Here is a 17,513-nt window from a genome sequence, read left to right as displayed (position 1 = left end):
GGGCCTCCTCTCCTCTCCCTCCTCCTCAATCATTGCCCAGAGAGAGAACACGGAAGCGGAGGGAGCTCTTCTTCCACCTCTACCACCACCAGCCAGCCAGCCAGTCCCGCCACACCACTGGCACCCACCCCCCACCCAGCACCAAATTAGGGGCCGGATGACCACCAGGCCTGCAGACGGGGGCGCCGCCGCCGCCGCCGCCGCTGCCGACAAGCAGCTCGTCCCCGCCTCCAACGGCAACGCTCTCGCCGTCCGCAAGGCCCCCTCCAAGGACCGCCACAGCAAGGTTGACGGCCGGGGCCGCCGCATCCGCATGCCCATCATCTGCGCCGCCCGCGTCTTCCAGCTCACCCGCGAGCTCGGCCACAAGTCCGACGGCCAGACCATCGAGTGGCTGCTCCGCCAGGCCGAGCCCTCCATCATCGCCGCCACCGGCACCGGCACCACCCCGGCCTCCTTCTCCACCTCCTCGCCATCCTCCCTCCGCTCCACCTCCTCGCAGACCACGCCCTTCGTCCTCGGCAAGCGCGTCCGCAACGACGCCGACGCCGAGCCCACAGTCGCCGCCCCCGCCCCTGGATTCTGGGCGCTGCCGGCGCGGGCAGACTTCGGCCAGCTCTGGAGCTTCGCGGCAGCGCCGGAGATGATGGTGGCCGCCGCCGCCGCCGCGGCTCCCGCCATGGCAGGGGAGGCGTCCGCAGCCCGGGTCGGAAACTACCTGCCCATGGCGCAGGGCAACCTCAACCTGCTCGCCTCCTTCTCCGGCGGGTCAGCTCCAACGGCCACAGCCGGACGGGCCGAGGAGGAGAGCGCACGCTGAACATTCATACCCCCATCGGCGTTTTATGCATCTCCACATCTAGGGTTTTATTTATTTATTTATTACTCTAGGTTTTCTTCCTTGAATCCTTAGCTTGAGACTTGTTGCTCGGTTTGCTTTCCTTGCTGCTCAACTCTGCCTGCGTGTCTCTACTCTCTACTCAGCTCAGCTCAGCTCAACTCGCTTCTGGTTTCCTTCCTCTCTAGTCTCTAACAGGCTAGCTTGGTTGCCGATCGAATTGGGTAAAAAATTGCTCGCACCTGCAAAATTGCTCCACTCACTCGTGTCCACTGCTCAGCTCACCCGCCCCATGAGTTACCCCATTCCTCGTCAGTAGTAGTAGATCTCTTGTTTGTTTTGTGTCACTACACCCCTGGTTGCTTAGCAAGCAGCAAATGTTGTCCTGGTAGTCATAGAGATTGGGAGGTGTGCGCGTGTGTGCTGTTGCTGTCAAAACTCAAATGTACTACTAATCTCCTCCTCTCCGGGGTGGGCTGTTCCAAGAAGAAGAGAAGAAAACTTCCTCTTTGTTGGACAAGCAAGGGAAATGGCGTCAAATTGTCGTCCATCTCTGCAGCAGGCAGCTGGTGCATCAGTTCAGCTCAGCTCCCTCCCTCCCAAGCAGAGAGGGGGAAGAAGAGGAAGGAAGGAAAAAGACCTTTTCTTACCACAAACAAACAAACAAACAAAGGATGCTGGGCCTGGCTGTAAGTTGTCCACTTGGTCTGCTCATCCGCTCTGTCTGCTTGCTGTCATTTTGATTGTTGCCTTCTGTGCTCTTATCTTGATTCCATTAGTCATACTGCTTCTGCACCTGAATGTTGAGGGAGATTGAGAGCAATAACTAGTGTGCTAGTCCTCAATTGTTGGTAGCTCAGTTCAGCTCTTATGTATGTATCTGTATCTATATATGTACGGATTGCTTGTTGATCAGGTCAAGAATTAATGGATGAAAATAAGGACGGAAGATGAAGAAAAATCATGAATGCATCCGTCTTCGTTCCTCGTCCCATGGCATATTTTCTGTTCATTATGGTCTAATAAAATGGTTTGTTGTTGGTTGCTGCGTCGCTGTCTTGGTCGCAAGTACTATACTAAGTATGATGATACACCTTGGCATCACCACCTTTAGCCCTTTTGAGGAGGGAGAGGCAGGAGGAGGGCTCAGTTGCCGTACCTATTGGATTGGACTGGATTTGTCATGGATCGATCGATCTCGATCAGATATGCAACTGCAATTGGAATTCTGGTGTGCATGTGCGCTGTGCTGGAATTCGAATAATAATAATCTTGCATTGCATTGTGGGTCATGCATCTGCCCTGGGTGGCAAACCAACTTGTGATGAGGAGGATTGTTTCTTGCTTTGGTTTGGTTGGTGTCACCTCCTTTCCTTTAATCATCATCATCATCTTTTCCTTCATTTTCTTCCTGCTCCTCTGCTGTTTGCTGTGATGGCGCGCGCGTTTGAGTGGGGGATCTCTCCGTCCTTTCTTATCTGCACCCCTTTTGTAAAAGGCTTCTGCTGCTCCTCCTTTTCTTAAGGACATCTTCTTGTCTTTTGGATAAGAAAAGAATTTCACTAATCTAATCACACGGGGGTGACGATGGTCAACTCTCTTCTTCTCAGTCAGACTACCAGTCCTTTGTCTCTTGCAGTGACTGGCAGTATTTGTACGCCCATCCCATGTGCTCCCTTTGTCCTGGGAAGTGCTGCTGCCTTGGCTCTCGTTTCTTCTTTGTTATCCACTCATTTGCATGAGATGAGGTAGCACTCCTACTAAATAACTGACAGATGCTACAATGACACCCTCGAAAACAAACTGTATATAATCCCCTCTTGCTTATGTAACAGTATAATACTGTAAACAGCTGTGGGTGTTCTAGTGCTGCACTTGCTCTTGTCATGTTAAAAACACTTATTTCTTTTCTGAGTTAGTAACAGTTTATTGCTCGAAAATAAAAGTTAGTAATAGTTTCGCATTATTATTTGGACAAGTACAGCAAGTCATGTGGAGACTAATATTTGGGGTGGGTAGGAACTAAGAAGAGAGGCGGCCCATGTTGTATATTGTGGCCTGCTAGTTGCTTGGTGGTTTCTGCCTTTCTGGTGGTTTCTACTAGCAACAGGATTTTCTCAAAAAAAAATACTAGCAACAGGATCGTCATGGAGGAACCAAAAAAAGCCCCAAATATAATCTAATCTGCCATATCAACGTCCATTATATTAACGACGACACAGAGTACCATACATTGGTGCTGCTGCTGGTGCTGCTATTCAAATTCATTATTCATTATTCCCTTGAATTTGTTGACGATTACTACTAGTACTCAAAGTACATGCATGCATACATACATACATACTAGGATTTCATTTGATGGGATTATTATTTTATTTAATTAATTCTGGATGGATAGTTTGTTTTAAATAGTAGTAGTAGCAGTAGCTATAGATGGATGGATCCTTGATGATGATCCTGCTGCATGAGATGGATGATGAGCTACTAGCTAGTTGGCATTTGCGGCGACTCCCTCGACGAGGCCGAGGTTGATGATTCCCCAAGCGGTGCGCGGCCACTCCCTGCGGCGTGCCTTGTCCCTCATCAGCCTTCCCCACGACACCCATCCCTCCCAGGACATGCGCTTGTCCCAGCTGCTCCCCCACTCGAGCAGCAGCCGCACCCCGCGCGCCGCCGCCGCCGCCGCCGCCTCGTACCGGCCGCCGTTGAGGAGCACCTGCGCCAGCACCAGGTGCGGCTCCCCCACGAAGGGGTTCTTCCGGATGCTCTCCCGCAGCAACCCTTCTGCTGCCGCTGATCTCTGCTGCTGCTTCCCAGCAGTGATGGCCTCCCAGTAGAGGTCCCTCGCCGCCTTCTGCTCCTCCGGGTCCAGCACGCGGGTGCACCCCTCGAACACCGGTGGGATCACCAGCTCGTCGTCGTCGTGGTGGTGGTGTTTATTATTATTATTATTATCATTATTATTACCCGCACCGGCACCGGCACCGGCACCGGCACCACCAGCAGTACGACGACGACGACGCAGCAGCTTGTCGTCCCTGGCGATGAGGTTGTAGAGCGCCGCCATCCTCGACATGGCGCTGACCCAGAGCCCCGGCTTGCCGGTGCCGGGCCACAGCGCTCCCCAGTTGTCGCCGGCGAACTCGAGGCGGCCGTCCTCATTCCCGAACAGGTCGTCCTGGTAGTCCGTGTACTGGTCGCTGAAGTCCGCCACGGTCATGAGGAGGAAGGCCGCCAGCACCCGCCGCGGCAGCGCCACCGGCTCCCCCGTGCGGATGTGCCTCGCCACCACGCCCTCCGCCGGGACAAGGGACCGCAGCTTGCGCCGCCATGCCGGCAGCTCATCATCCGGCTCTGCTGAGCTGGGATCCAAGGAAGACGATGATTCCCTGAGGTGGTCCCTGAGCTCCTGGTCCGTGTAGTGGAAGAGCAGGTCGTCGTGGATGATGCGGTGGCGCGGGACGACGCAGAAGAGGTGGACGAGGCGCTCGGCGGGGGCGCCGATGATGGCGCGGACGTGGGCGCGGCCCGTGTCGGGGTGGAAGATGGCGAGGTTGACGTACGAGTTGGAGTAGGAGGAGTGGAAGAGGCCGCAGCGCGCCACGGCGTCGGGCGCGCCCCACAGCCGGAGGATGCGGTACACGTCCAGGAGGTGCGCCAGGAACGTGCCGTGCTTGTGGTAGCACTCGCCGGCGCCCGCCGCGCGCAGCACGGCGGCGAGCCCCGGCAGCGCCGGGTCAACCGCCTCGAGCTCGCCGCGGAGGAACGGCCGGGCGGAGGCCAGCAGCACCTCGTCGTCGTTGTTGGTGGTGGTGATGGCCGCCATGATCGATGACTAGAGCTCATGGTGTGTACGTACGTATATATAGCTAGGCCGAGGCGCGGGCGGGATCGGAGAGCCGGGCCTCCAGGTTTGGTTGGTGATGATGGTAAATGCATGGTAATGGTGCGTAGTTGAGCGTTGGTGATCGATCATCCATCCTAGCTAGTAGCTACCTAGCTAGTACGTACGTTCAGTTGGTGATCTGATCGATGCAATGCAAGCTAGCGTCCATGTGAGTGTGTCAACCTGTTGCGTGCATGCTGATCTCCTTCGGTGGTTGGAGTGTTGTTTGGTACCTGCCTGCCTGAGCCTGATGGCCGTGCCAGCCACCCAACAGCGATGAATGAATAGATTGTCACCGTAGTACACTAGCTACTAGTATGTACGTAACACTACCACCCTAGCTAACATGAGAGTGAGAGCAGAGCAGCATGCATGCATGCTGCCAAGATGGATGATATCCGCTGCTTGCCGACGGATCCAAAGTTTCCTTTCATCCTTGGGCGGGCCTTCTCCTTCTCTTGTCTTTTTCGTCATCAATCATCAGTCAGAGCTAGGTCTACACTTAATAAGAAGATGGGCCAAATCACAGGTCTCGACCGAGACGCCGCCCCCGGCCGCCGCACAAGACGCGGAGCCACCAACGGGAGCAGCTGATTCCCTCACCCTAGGCTCTATTTCTATTTCTACATCTGCACCGCATTTCACTTCATTTTTAAGAGAAAATTCCCTTTCTAGCGTCCAAAAAATTTGCTCTTCCTTCTATAGCACTCAAACTTGAAAACTTTCCTGTGAATGCACCTCGCTCTAAAAATTCTATTCCCTATCTAGCACTTCCATCAGTCTCTACTGTAAGTCTGGACGTTGATCCACCGTGAAAAGACCAAAATACCCCCAAATGCCTTCATCAGTCTCCTCTCAAAAAAAATCCCGAGCTCTTCCTCTATCCTCCCTCCCTCACTTGGAACCCTAGATCCATCACCTGGTGGGCGCCTGAAGAAGTACAACGATGATCGCGCAGAGAGGCGGAGCCTGTACAATGAGCTCATTGAGCTGAGGGGGAACATTAGGGTGTTTTGTAGGTGCAGGCCTATGGGCTCATATTTGATCGCATGTGGATGCCCATCTGTGGTTGAGATTAACCCAGCACAAGAGACTCAGCTGCAGTTCGTGTCCACTAAAAAAGAAAGGAGTTTGATCATGTTTTTGGCCTACAGGATGACCAAGGTAGATTTCTGAATAGCTAAAAAAACTGTACCTAGCTGATTTATCTAGTATTCTTAGTAGTATACACATGTTGAAGGATGATGAACTTAACTGCTCGCATTCCAATCTTTTTCTTCAGAGGCTGTATTTTCAGAGACTGCCTGTTGTTAGATCGGTGATGGATGGCTTCAACATATGTATCTTTGCTTATGGACAGACAGGAGCTGGGGAAACTTTCACAGTGTAAGGGGTTCCAGAAAACAGTGGTGTAAATTATAGAGCTTTCAAAGAATTTCATATTGTCAGAGGAGAGAAGTGGGTGTGTTGCATATGCATTTTCTTTAAGCATCTTGGAAGTTTACAACGAAAAGATATCTCCTTGACGAGAGCATTGGGCAATCAAAGAGGTACATTTTGATTTCTTTCTCCTTTTGACGAGAAAAGTTTTGTTGCTGAATCATGGTATCTTGCTGAATCAAAGAGTGTTGTTTGGTACCTGCCTGAGCCTGATGGCTATTGTCGGGTACCACGATTAGGGACACCCTAATCGGGGTACTAAGATCACTCTAAAAAACGCAAACAATGCGATCGAGATAAATCTCGGCATATTTCTTGGCAGTGTAGGTAGTGTGCACTGGAATAAAATGCGCCGTCTTTGTGAGCCTATCCACGATAACCCAAATAGAGTCATGCTTCTGGGATGTGTTTGGCAATCCAACAATGAAATCCATACTTATGTCTTCCCATTTCCATGATGGAATAGACAAAGGTTGAAGAGGGCCGGCTACCTTCAAGTGGCTGGCTTTTACCCGCCGACAGGTATCACATTCCGAAACATACTTAGCAATTTCCCTTTTCATCCTAGTCCACCAGAAGTTTTGTTTAAGATCTTGATACATCTTGTTACTGCCTGGATGAATGGAGAACTTGGAAAGGTGTGCCTCATCGAGGATTTTCTTTCGGAGCTCATGATTCTTTGGAACGACTATGCGGCTTTCGAACCATAGAATTCCATTGTGATCTTGGCGGAAACATTTATATTTCTCTTCCCTTTGGGAGAGCTTCTGCTTGATGATATTAATACCTTCATCATGTAGTTGTGCCATGATAATTTGATCGTGGAGGGTTGGTTCAATGGAAATATGGTTTAAAGTACCTTGGGGAATCATTTCCAAATTTAGTCTTCTCATTTCTGAACACAATGTCTGGTCATAAGATTCCACAGTTAGGCAATTACAATGACTCTTGCGGCTTAGTGCATCCGCGACTACATTGGCCTTGCCCGGATGGTAGTGCACCTCGAGATCGTAGTCTTTGATTAATTCCAACCATCTTCTTTGTCTCATGTTCAGATCGGCTTGGGTGAAGATATATTTGAGACTCTTATGGTCTGTGTAGATATTACAATGAGTGCCCATAAGATAGTGTCTCCAAATCTTCAGAGCATGAATGACAGCTGCTAACTCGAGGTCATGAGTAGGATAGTTCTGCTCATGTGGCCGAAGAGATCGTGAAGCATAGGCAATGACTCTATTGTCTTGCATGAGCACACAACCAAGACCCGTACCCGACGCGTCACAATACACGTCAAAGGGCTTGGCATTATCAGGTTGAGCTAGGACTGGGGCCTTAGTCAGCAACTCCCTTAGAGTGTGAAAAGCTTTCTCACATCTTTCATCCCAGACAAATTTGATTCCTTTCTTCAACAGTTCGGTCATAGGCTTAGCAATTTTTGAGAAGTCCGGAATGAAACGACGATAATATCCAGCTAGGCCAAGAAAACTGCGAATTTGATGAACGGAAGCAGGAGATTTCCAGTCCATCACTTCTTGTACTTTACTAGGATCAACGGCTATGCCTTCACTGGATATGGTGTGACCCAAAAATTTCACCCTGTCTAACCAGAATTCACATTTGGAAAACTTAGCATATAATTTATGATCTCTGAGACGTTGAAGAACAATGCGCAAATGTTGGGCATGGTCCTCTTCATTCTTGGAATAAACAAGGATGTCGTCAATGAAAACCACGACAAACTTGTCAAGATCAGGCATGAACACCGAATTCATAAGGTACATGAAATAGGCAGGTGCATTTGTGAGGCCAAAGGACATGACTAAATATTCATATAGTCCATATCTCGTAGAGAAGGCTGTTTTAGGAATATCACAGGGTCGGATTTTGATCTGATGATATCCAGAACGAAGATCCAACTTTGAAAACACCCTAGCTCCAGCCAACTGATCAAATAAAACATCAATGCGGGGAAGGGAATATTTATTTTTGATTGTCACCGCATTGAGGGGCCTGTAGTCCACACACAATCTCAAACTATCATCCTTTTTCTTCACAAATAAGGCCGGACAACCCCAAGGTGATGCACTAGGACGAATAAAACCTTTGTCAAGAAGTTCTTGCAGTTGAATTTTTAATTCGGCCAATTCCTTAGGTGGCATTCTATAGGACCTCTTTGAGATAGGTGCAGTGCCTGGCTGCAACTCAATAATAAACTCGATGTCCCTATCCGGTGGCATTCCTGGCAAGTCATCCGGAAAAACATCGGCAAACTCGCATACCACTGGGATTTCTTCTAATCTGGATTCGCTCTTGGCATATGCGCAAGAATTGGTGCACTCTTGGGAGGGCAAATAAAGAGTAGTGGCTCCTTGGATCGGGGAATTTATTTCAACGGCCCTGGAGAGAATGTCCAAAGCCACTCCATGCCGAGTCATCCAATCCATTCCCAATATTATATCTAGTCCTTCTAGTGCCAACAAGATCAGATCAGTTTTGATGACTTTACTACCCAGTTTGATTGGAACGTTTCTAATGATTTGGTTTGAAGCAATCTTCCCACCCGGTGTGGATATCATATAGGACCCTTTTGTGTGACAGAAATCCAAACCCACTTTTGCACCAAATTTTGCATTAATGAAACTATGGGATGCACCGGAATCAAATAGTATAACTGCAGGCTTGTTGTGGATAGAAAAGGTACCCGTCATCACTGGTGCACCCACAGGAAGTTCTGCAAGAGAGGTGAAGTTGACTCGCCCTTGCCTGACCTGAACAGTCTGCCTTCTTCCCTTGTTCTGGTTGTTCTGAGTAGAACCTTGACCCTGGTTTTGTTTCTTAGGCTGCGGACACTCTCGGGCGAAATGAGATGAACTCCCACAGTTGAAGCAACGATTTTTATCGCCTGGACGGGCTGGTGGTGAGGCAAATGGTCTGGGACCAGTTAGCTGAGGAACAGGGGGTCGCATCACACCCTGTTGCTGTGGCGGCCTAACAACCCATCGCCCTGGCTGAGGGACCTTCTGAGGGATTGTAGGAGAAACATTCTGCACGAAACGATACCTCGGTGACTGAGCACTCGAGGGTCCGGGTGGAGCCTTCCGCTTCTTCTCAGCACGATGAGCCACAATACAATCTTCCTGTGTAATTGCGAGATTAACCAGCTCATTATATGTGTCGACCCTAATGGGATTCAATCGTTCCTTGAGCTTGGTATTGAGTCCTCTGCGAAAGCGATCACGCTTCTTAACATCTGTGTCAGCATGATAGCCCGCGTACTGACAGAGACCATTAAAAGCTTGGGCATATTGGATAACCGTACGAGTCCCTTGAGTGAGAGCCAGGAACTCATTCAGTTTTCTTTCCATAAGACCCTCTGGAATGTGATGGTCCCTAAATGCATTCTTGAATTCATTCCAAGTAACCACGTGATCGGCCGGAAGCATGCCATGGTAGTTGTCCCACCAAAGACGAGCAGAACCGCGAAGCTGTTGTGCGGCAAAGAGAGTCTTATTTTCCTCCGAACATGGCACCGGAAGTAGTGCAAACTTGGACTCGATTGTGCGAATCCAAGCATCCGTATCCAGTGGTTCTTCTGTCTTGTGGAACAGAGGAGGCTGGGTTGCAAAGAAATCCTGATAACCAGCAGCTTGAGGTTGATGGGCGTGGTGTCCACCTCGCTGCTGCCCTTGGACAAGTTGGCGAAGCAACTCAGTCTGGGCGGCCAGGACTTCCGCAATACCTGGTGGTGGGGGTGGCGGCTGCTGCGATCCGCTACCACTCGCATTCGTGAAACCCTCCGGATTACCACGCGTTGATCCCACCATCTGGAATAAGAAAAATTCCTTCGTAAGCAAGTGGGATGCAAAGCCCAAAAGTACAAAAGAATAGGTGCAGATAAATGAAACTTGTATGAATTATATAACAACATGGACAAGAGGTTGTTCATTTCAAGAACAACGCCTGACAGCAGAGGGGTATTTTAACACTCTACACCTTTGTATTCTACTCAAGCGCTTCGACAAATAAAGTCATTTGCTGAGTTCGGTAACTTCCTATATTCAAACACGGCAGACAGAGCAGAGTCTAGATAGACCTTAATCGTGAAAAATAACATGTGCTCAGGTGTAAACATCAGTATTTTCCTATTACCACATGTACTTTTATTGATTTCCAGATTAAGATCATGATGCATGCACGACCTATTCGTCCTCACAAAACAAACAACTGCCAAATAGCTTTGGACTTACGGGGTTAGCGCCGGTAGCATAGCACAAAATTACGTCTCTCCCTATATATGTCTAGTCGAATTCTAACCGTTCTTAACTTAACGTAATCGCGGTTAGTGTACCTGCAACAGATGCATAGCATGCATATATATATGAATATCCACGACTGGACCCTTCGTGCCAGCACTCACGAACGGCCCCCATGTGTCCTACGCCACATGGGTAACGCATATGCAGTTGCCCACATATTCACCCATACATTACCGTTCACTATAGAAACGGCAGCCATACAATTTCCGCCGTATGGCCAACGTTAACATACGCTACTCAGTGGCGTATTCACAAATTCCTTTACTCCCAATATAATCGACCGAGGTCGGTATATTGGTAGCAGCTCAAGTAGGCCACTGCTTGAGCACAGCGTTCGGTTCGCATCACCGACGGGAAGGTCAGTCTCCCTCAGCTGACTGAGTATACTTTACTCCCAATATAGTCAACCGATAGTTGATATATTGGCAGTACCTCAAGTAAGCCATTGCTTGAGGGCAACGTTCGGCTCGCATCACCGACGGGAAGGTCAGACTCCCTCAGCTGACTGAGGATTCTTACCTTCTTACCTTAGCGTAGGTGCGTCGTTACAAAATTTAAGGGTTGATTGAGCACAAAATAAGGTCTGACAGAAAGTAAGTGCTGTATTTTCAGAGACTGCCTGTTGTTAGATCGGTGATGGATGGCTTCAACATATGTATCTTTGCTTATGGACAGACAGGAGCTGGGGAAACTTTCACAGTGTAAGGGGTTCCAGAAAACAGTGGTGTAAATTATAGAGCTTTCAAAGAATTTCATATTGTCAGAGGAGAGAAGTGGGTGTGTTGCATATGCATTTTCTTTAAGCATCTTGGAAGTTTACAACGAAAAGATATCTCCTTGACGAGAGCATTGGGCAATCAAAGAGGTACATTTTGATTTCTTTCTCCTTTTGACGAGAAAAGTTTTGTTGCTGAATCATGGTATCTTGCTGAATCAAAGAGTGTTGTTTGGTACCTGCCTGAGCCTGATGGCTATTGTCGGGTACCACGATTAGGGACACCCTAATCGGGGTACTAAGATCACTCTAAAAAACGCAAACATGTGTTAAGGCAATTGGGCCCACGAAGGCCCACGGCCTCTTTCCAATCTAGAAGAAAGGAAAGAACTCAAAGAAACCCAACACGCGGCCCACGCACACGGTGCGGCCCATCCACGCTCCCCTCGGACCGCGGGGCGGTTTCCGCCTCGCTCGAGGGCTCCCGTCGAAACCCCTCGACCTCGCCCCGCATCTCCGCCTCGCTCGAGGGTAGCGGACGTACCCTCGAGCGGGCAAATCATCTCCGCTTCGCTCGAGGCCACCCCTCGGCATAAGGGACAAACGGCCCTGCCGCTCACCCGCCCATCGTACGGAGGCATTAAGTGCCAACCACTCCTCCACAGTTGTGGCAGCCCCGCCCGACATAATCCGGCTTAAGTGCGCTAACCATCATCAAAACGACAATCAGGGTTAACACACACTTAAAACGGAGCAATCCGGCGGTGCTGTCGGGTAAAATCCCGATAAAACCACTTGCACCTGGATCGAACAAAGCAGCATAACTCACACGAAGGCGAGTCCAGAGATTACAACTCCTCACAATATATTACACCACAGAGTTTAACATAAAAACAGAATTACAAACCAAGTTCCAAATTTACAAAGTACTTTTCAAACCAACGTAATAGAAGTTTACCAGAGTTCTTTATTTTAGCGGAAAGTAAACACGAGAACTAACGACGATACGGATGTCTCGAGAAAGCCCGATACAAGACATCACTCGTTCTTGTCATCATTGGCCGGGGACGCATCCCATTCCACGGACCAACCAGGCGGAAGAGTGCAAGGCCAGGTCAAACTGGCAATCATATCCTCAAAGGTTTCACCTGAAATAAAATATAGCCACAAGCAAGGCTGAGTATTCTAATACTCAGCAAGGCTTACCCGTCTGAGGGTATACTTAGCCCTTTATCTAGACATGCAAGGCTTTTGGCTTGAGGGGTTTGTTTTGCCGAAAAGCAATAAAGAGTAGATCCTTATTTGCAGGCTATAGTTTTTCAGATTCTAGTTCAATTAACCATTCTAGGTGAGCATCTATCCAAAGGCATGCATGGTGAAAACAATTATCTTTTATTTTCCAATCAACCATGTTCATCATCCTCATCTTTCACTTCTTACTCTATGTGGCAAAAGGGTTAAGCAGTCCCAAACCGTGAGAAGCGGACGATTCGAATCGAATTTGTTAACCTTGCAAGGCAGACCTAAACACACGTCACGTGGTTACTCCCAGAGTCACACGTGCAACATTTCCCCTTTCTTTCCGGGTTGTGGATCAGGGTCACCGTCCTCGACTACAGAGCACGACGACTCTGCACCCGCATGTGCGCGCATGAGAAACGACGTTCAAAGAAGGTGAAAGTAAAGTCCACTTGCCGGTCCAATCAGGTACTTAAGCTTACCGATTACCATATTCTCGGCATGTGTCTAGTACGTTCAAACGCTTAACCACCACTACCACACACTGCGGCCTTATCAAATTTCACTAAACAGACGGGGCATCACAAGTACCACAGCCCCGCCCGTAAGCCTTATAGTTGCAGCGGGTATTAAACAACCAACTCCTATAATTCTCGCGAGTGACAGGAAATCACTCGACTTCTACCGAACACTTAGCATAGCCAACTAGCGACCTACACATACTAGTGTTCAAGCATAGGTACCTAGAATCATGCAACTAAGGTTCCAGTCAACTCCTGTAAACTTAAATGCACAAGTAGATAGGAACAATAATAAGTGCATAAATTTAAAATAGTAGGACATGCTCCGGGGCTTGCCTTCCTGGGCGTAGCTGGATCTGGGCTCTTCCGAAATCGGGTTCGGGTCTTGTGCAGCTTCAGTTAGATTAACTTGAGCTTCGCGCTGCTCACTCTCGGACTCGGGCACCAGCTCGTAAGTTCCGTCAGCGAGAGTAGTAGTATCTATATGAGATGCACATCGGTGAGTTGCTGTGATGGTATGAATTATTTCACAATAACGGTGTAATGCAAACAAAACCCGAAGTTAAGTGAAACACTTTCATTCATATTTTACTGGGCAATCGTTTATAGAGTAGTAACTCAATACACATACAGTAATAAACTCAACAAAAGTTACTTCAAACAGAAGGTAAACAGTACTAGCTATCCTGCAAAACTCATCCTAAATCTTGTAGCCAATTAACCAGACAAATCATGTAATCAGACAACTCCTAGAACAATATTGAATTATACAGATTAGACCAGAGAAAAAAAAACAATCTCAAACTTTAAAAGTAGGTCTAAAAAGGGATTAATTAGCTACTGTGAATTTTTCAGGATTTATTACGCACAGAAATAAATAGGAGAAAATAAACAAAACATACATCAGCTTAACAAGATGAATTTTTAGATCCTGTTCTAATCATGAACTGGGACTCAAACTCCATGGACAAGCTATACTATGCTAAAAGAACACTTATAAATATTTTCATGATTTATTATCAACATAAACTATTTATCATAATTAAAGTCTACTAAACAAGCATTAAAACAAAGAAATAGCTACACAACTCTATAAATAATGAAATTTGGACAGTAGTGTTCATCTAGTATTGTAAATACACAGAAAAAGTTTCATACATATATCCCAGTCAGAACATCCAGAAATAAAAAACAAAGTGTTTTACTAGATCTAGCCAAGACTAGGGTTTCATCTAGTTACAAAGGTCAAATGGTGCTCAAACTTTTACACAACACTAAGCATGCCATGTATTACCTACCAGACAAAAATCACCTATAGATTCTAAGTAGAACTCCTAGAACAATTATAGCTTTTGAAATCTAATCTTTTTCCTAGATTAAAATACAGACAGAAAATAAATATGTTCATGTAATGAAAGTTGTAGATATTGTTGCAAGGATTCCAAAACATTTGGATTTGCATTTTTCTGATTTTTCTACGAATTTATATCGAATTTACAAGTTTGCTGGTTTGGAAAACAAAAAGAAAAAGAAAGAACTTTTTGCGCAGAGGCCCCTGGAAGACTTTTTCTTCTCGCGGATAGGCCCCTGGCCGGAGTTTGAAGCAGGGGAGCGGCAGGCGGCCGGATTTCGGCGCCCGGGGCGGCCGGCGGCGATGGGGAACATGGGGAAAAGCATAAGGGCGGCGAGAGGAACCTATTGGTGGCCTTGGTTGGGCGCGTGGCGGCCTGAGGAGGCTCCTCCGCGGAACAGGGGCGGCGGCGGCGGCTGTTGGCGGCGGCGGCGGCGGTCCGGTGGCCCGGGGCGGCGTCGAGCAGGTCGGGGAGCACCGGGGAGAGGCAAGGAAGCTAGCTGCGGGTGATGTTGGGCACGAGGGAGGGCGGAGGAGGGGACTCCGCGGGAGCCTAGGGCGCGGCGGCGCTAATGGCAGCGGCGGCGGCCGTTTTCGGGCAGAGGGGCAAACGGGACGCGGCGCTCGTGCTCAGGGAGGAAGGAGAGAGGGGTGAGGGCGTCGTGGAGCTCGCGGGATGGTTCCAGGCGGGTCAAGGCGCGAGAAGAAGCGAGGGCGGTCGGCTGGCTCGGCACGGCGTCGCCGTGGTGCATCGGCGTTCATTCTCGACGTGCGCGCAAGGGGCAGTGCCGCGTGGCGAGGTCGAACGGGTTGGAGGGGGCCGGGTTGGGCGAACCCAGTGCCGGGGAGGTGGCCTGGCCGGGCGGGCGGCGCGTGGCCGGCGGCCTCGCACACGGCCGGCGCTGGACAGGGGAGGGGAGAGAGCAGAGAGAAGAGAGAGAGAATTAGAGGTTTGATCCAAAATTCGAATTTTTCTCAAAGATTCTTTTTGAAACATGAGAAACTTTGAATATGAAAATTGTAAAGAATTTCAAATGCTACACTTTTTGTTTCAGGCACCAAATCGTTTGAGACTCAAATCAAAAGTTAATTTGAAAACCCGACGAATGTACGTTAAATCCCGATTCGATTTAAATTCAAATTTTCTTCGACTTTTGTATCGAAACTCGAAAATATTTGCACTTGAAAGTTGTTTCACATCAACAATGCTACAACTTTGGTTTTGGCAAAATTTTGTTTGAACTATGTTTTTGAAATTATTCTCTAAGAATATTTGTTCAAAACTTGAAAAGAATACAATTTAAATCTCTAAAACCTTGATTCAAATGATTCATCATTTCATGCGCGAAACTTCACTTTCTCATTTTGATTTCAACTAGACTTTGATTTATCGTGATGTTAAAGACATGCCAACTCAAATTCATATGCATACTAGCATTGGATTAAAAATTATTTAAGGTTTCCAAACTATGCACAAATACACATATGCACACATTTATTTGTTTTGATGTTTCTTGGTTAAGGTACATGATTTGGTGCTAACGACCCTGGTTAAACTAATTAAACACCTGGGGTGTTACAGCCTACCCCCCTTAAAAAGAATCTCGACCCGAGATTCGAGTAATTAGGCTAAGTGTGAAAGGTGTGTGTACCTTGGAGAGAAATTAGAAAACCACGGTAATGTTCATTTAGATAGGTCTCAGTCTCCCAAGTGGCTTCTTCTTCAGTGTGATGACTCCACTGGATTTTGTACATTTTAACTACTTTTCTTCTTGTCACCCTTTCTTTCCGATCTAGAACTTTGATAGGATATTCCACATAGGAAAGGTCCGGTTCTACCCGTATATCCTCTTGTTCGACAATCTCCGTGGGAACTCGGACACATTTCTTAAGCTGAGAAACATGGAAGATGTCGTGTATGGTGGATAGTTGCGGAGGAAGTTTCACTCTATAGGCCACGGGTCCACAAGTTTCGATGATTTCATAGGGGCCTACATACCGGGGAGCTAGTTTTCCTTTCACTCCAAATCTTTGTACACCCCTGGTTGGAGAAACCCGAAGGTATACATGATTTCCAACTTCGAATTGCAAAGGATCTCTTCTTTTGTCGAAATAGCTCTTTTGCCTAGATTGTGCCGCTTTAATATTTGCTTGGATTACCTTCACTTTTTCTTCTGCCTCGGTTACAAGATCAGGTCCGAATACCACTCGTTCTCCAACTTGCGACCAGTTTAAAGGAGTACGACATCTTCGACCATACAAGGCCTCAAAGGGTGCCATTTTCAAACTTTCTTGATAGCTATTGTTGTATGAGAACTCCGCTAGAGATAGGCACTTATCCCAACTCTTGTCAAAGTGAATGACACAAGCCCTCAACATGTCTTCTAGGATTTGGTTTACTCTCTCTGTTTGTCCATCGGTTTGAGGATGATAAGCAGAGCTTCGAATCAGTTTGGTACCAAGAGAAGCTTGCAATTGTTCCCAAAAGCGTGCTGTGAATTGAGTACCACGATCAGAAATGATCGTTTTGGGTACGCCATGTAGGCAAACAATGCGATCGAGATAAATCTCGGCATATTTCTTGGCAGTGTAGGTAGTGTGCACTGGAATAAAATGCGCCGTCTTTGTGAGCCTATCCACGATAACCCAAATAGAGTCATGCTTCTGGGATGTGTTTGGCAATCCAACAATGAAATCCATACTTATGTCTTCCCATTTCCATGATGGAATAGACAAAGGTTGAAGAGGGCCGGCTACCTTCAAGTGGCTGGCTTTTACCCGCCGACAGGTATCACATTCCGAAACATACTTAGCAATTTCCCTTTTCATCCTAGTCCACCAGAAGTTTTGTTTAAGATCTTGATACATCTTGTTACTGCCTGGATGAATGGAGAACTTGGAAAGGTGTGCCTCATCGAGGATTTTCTTTCGGAGCTCATGATTCTTTGGAACGACTATGCGGCTTTCGAACCATAGAATTCCATTGTGATCTTGGCGGAAACATTTATATTTCTCTTCCCTTTGGGAGAGCTTCTGCTTGATGATATTAATACCTTCATCATGTAGTTGTGCCATGATAATTTGATCGTGGAGGGTTGGTTCAATGGAAATATGGTTTAAAGTACCTTGGGGAATCATTTCCAAATTTAGTCTTCTCATTTCTGAACACAATGTCTGGTCATAAGATTCCACAGTTAGGCAATTACA

General features: G+C 47.8%; 2 protein-coding genes across 3 annotated transcripts; one reads left to right on the top strand and one right to left on the bottom strand.

Annotated features, from left to right (window-relative positions):
* The first annotated feature begins 40 nt into the window (after positions 1–40).
* LOC120657704 (transcription factor TCP7-like) lies at positions 41–1,884 on the top strand. Of its 2 annotated transcripts, XM_039936116.1 has the most exons (2): positions 41–649; positions 683–1,884. In XM_039936116.1, the coding sequence occupies exons 1-2, from the start codon at positions 158–160 to the stop codon at positions 818–820; spliced, it is 630 nt and encodes a 209-aa protein (XP_039792050.1). In that variant the 5' UTR covers positions 41–157; the 3' UTR covers positions 821–1,884. The 2 variants fall into 2 exon arrangements, with proteins under 2 accessions (XP_039792050.1, XP_039792049.1); XM_039936115.1 differs by having other exon boundaries at positions 44–1,884.
* An 894-nt stretch (positions 1,885–2,778) lies between these two features.
* On the bottom strand, positions 2,779–4,700 carry LOC120657703. Its single transcript, XM_039936114.1, has one exon. It carries the CDS (start codon positions 4,662–4,664, stop codon positions 3,327–3,329), a length of 1,338 nt encoding a protein of 445 aa, XP_039792048.1. The 5' UTR covers positions 4,665–4,700; the 3' UTR covers positions 2,779–3,326.
* Between the last annotated feature and the right edge of the window lie 12,813 nt (positions 4,701–17,513).

This window comes from Panicum virgatum, chromosome 1N, assembly GCF_016808335.1.
Source record: "Panicum virgatum strain AP13 chromosome 1N, P.virgatum_v5, whole genome shotgun sequence".
NCBI lineage: Eukaryota > Viridiplantae > Streptophyta > Magnoliopsida > Poales > Poaceae > Panicum > Panicum virgatum.
Note: the sequence above shows the minus strand (reverse complement) of the source record. Positions and strands in the feature narration are given on the sequence as shown.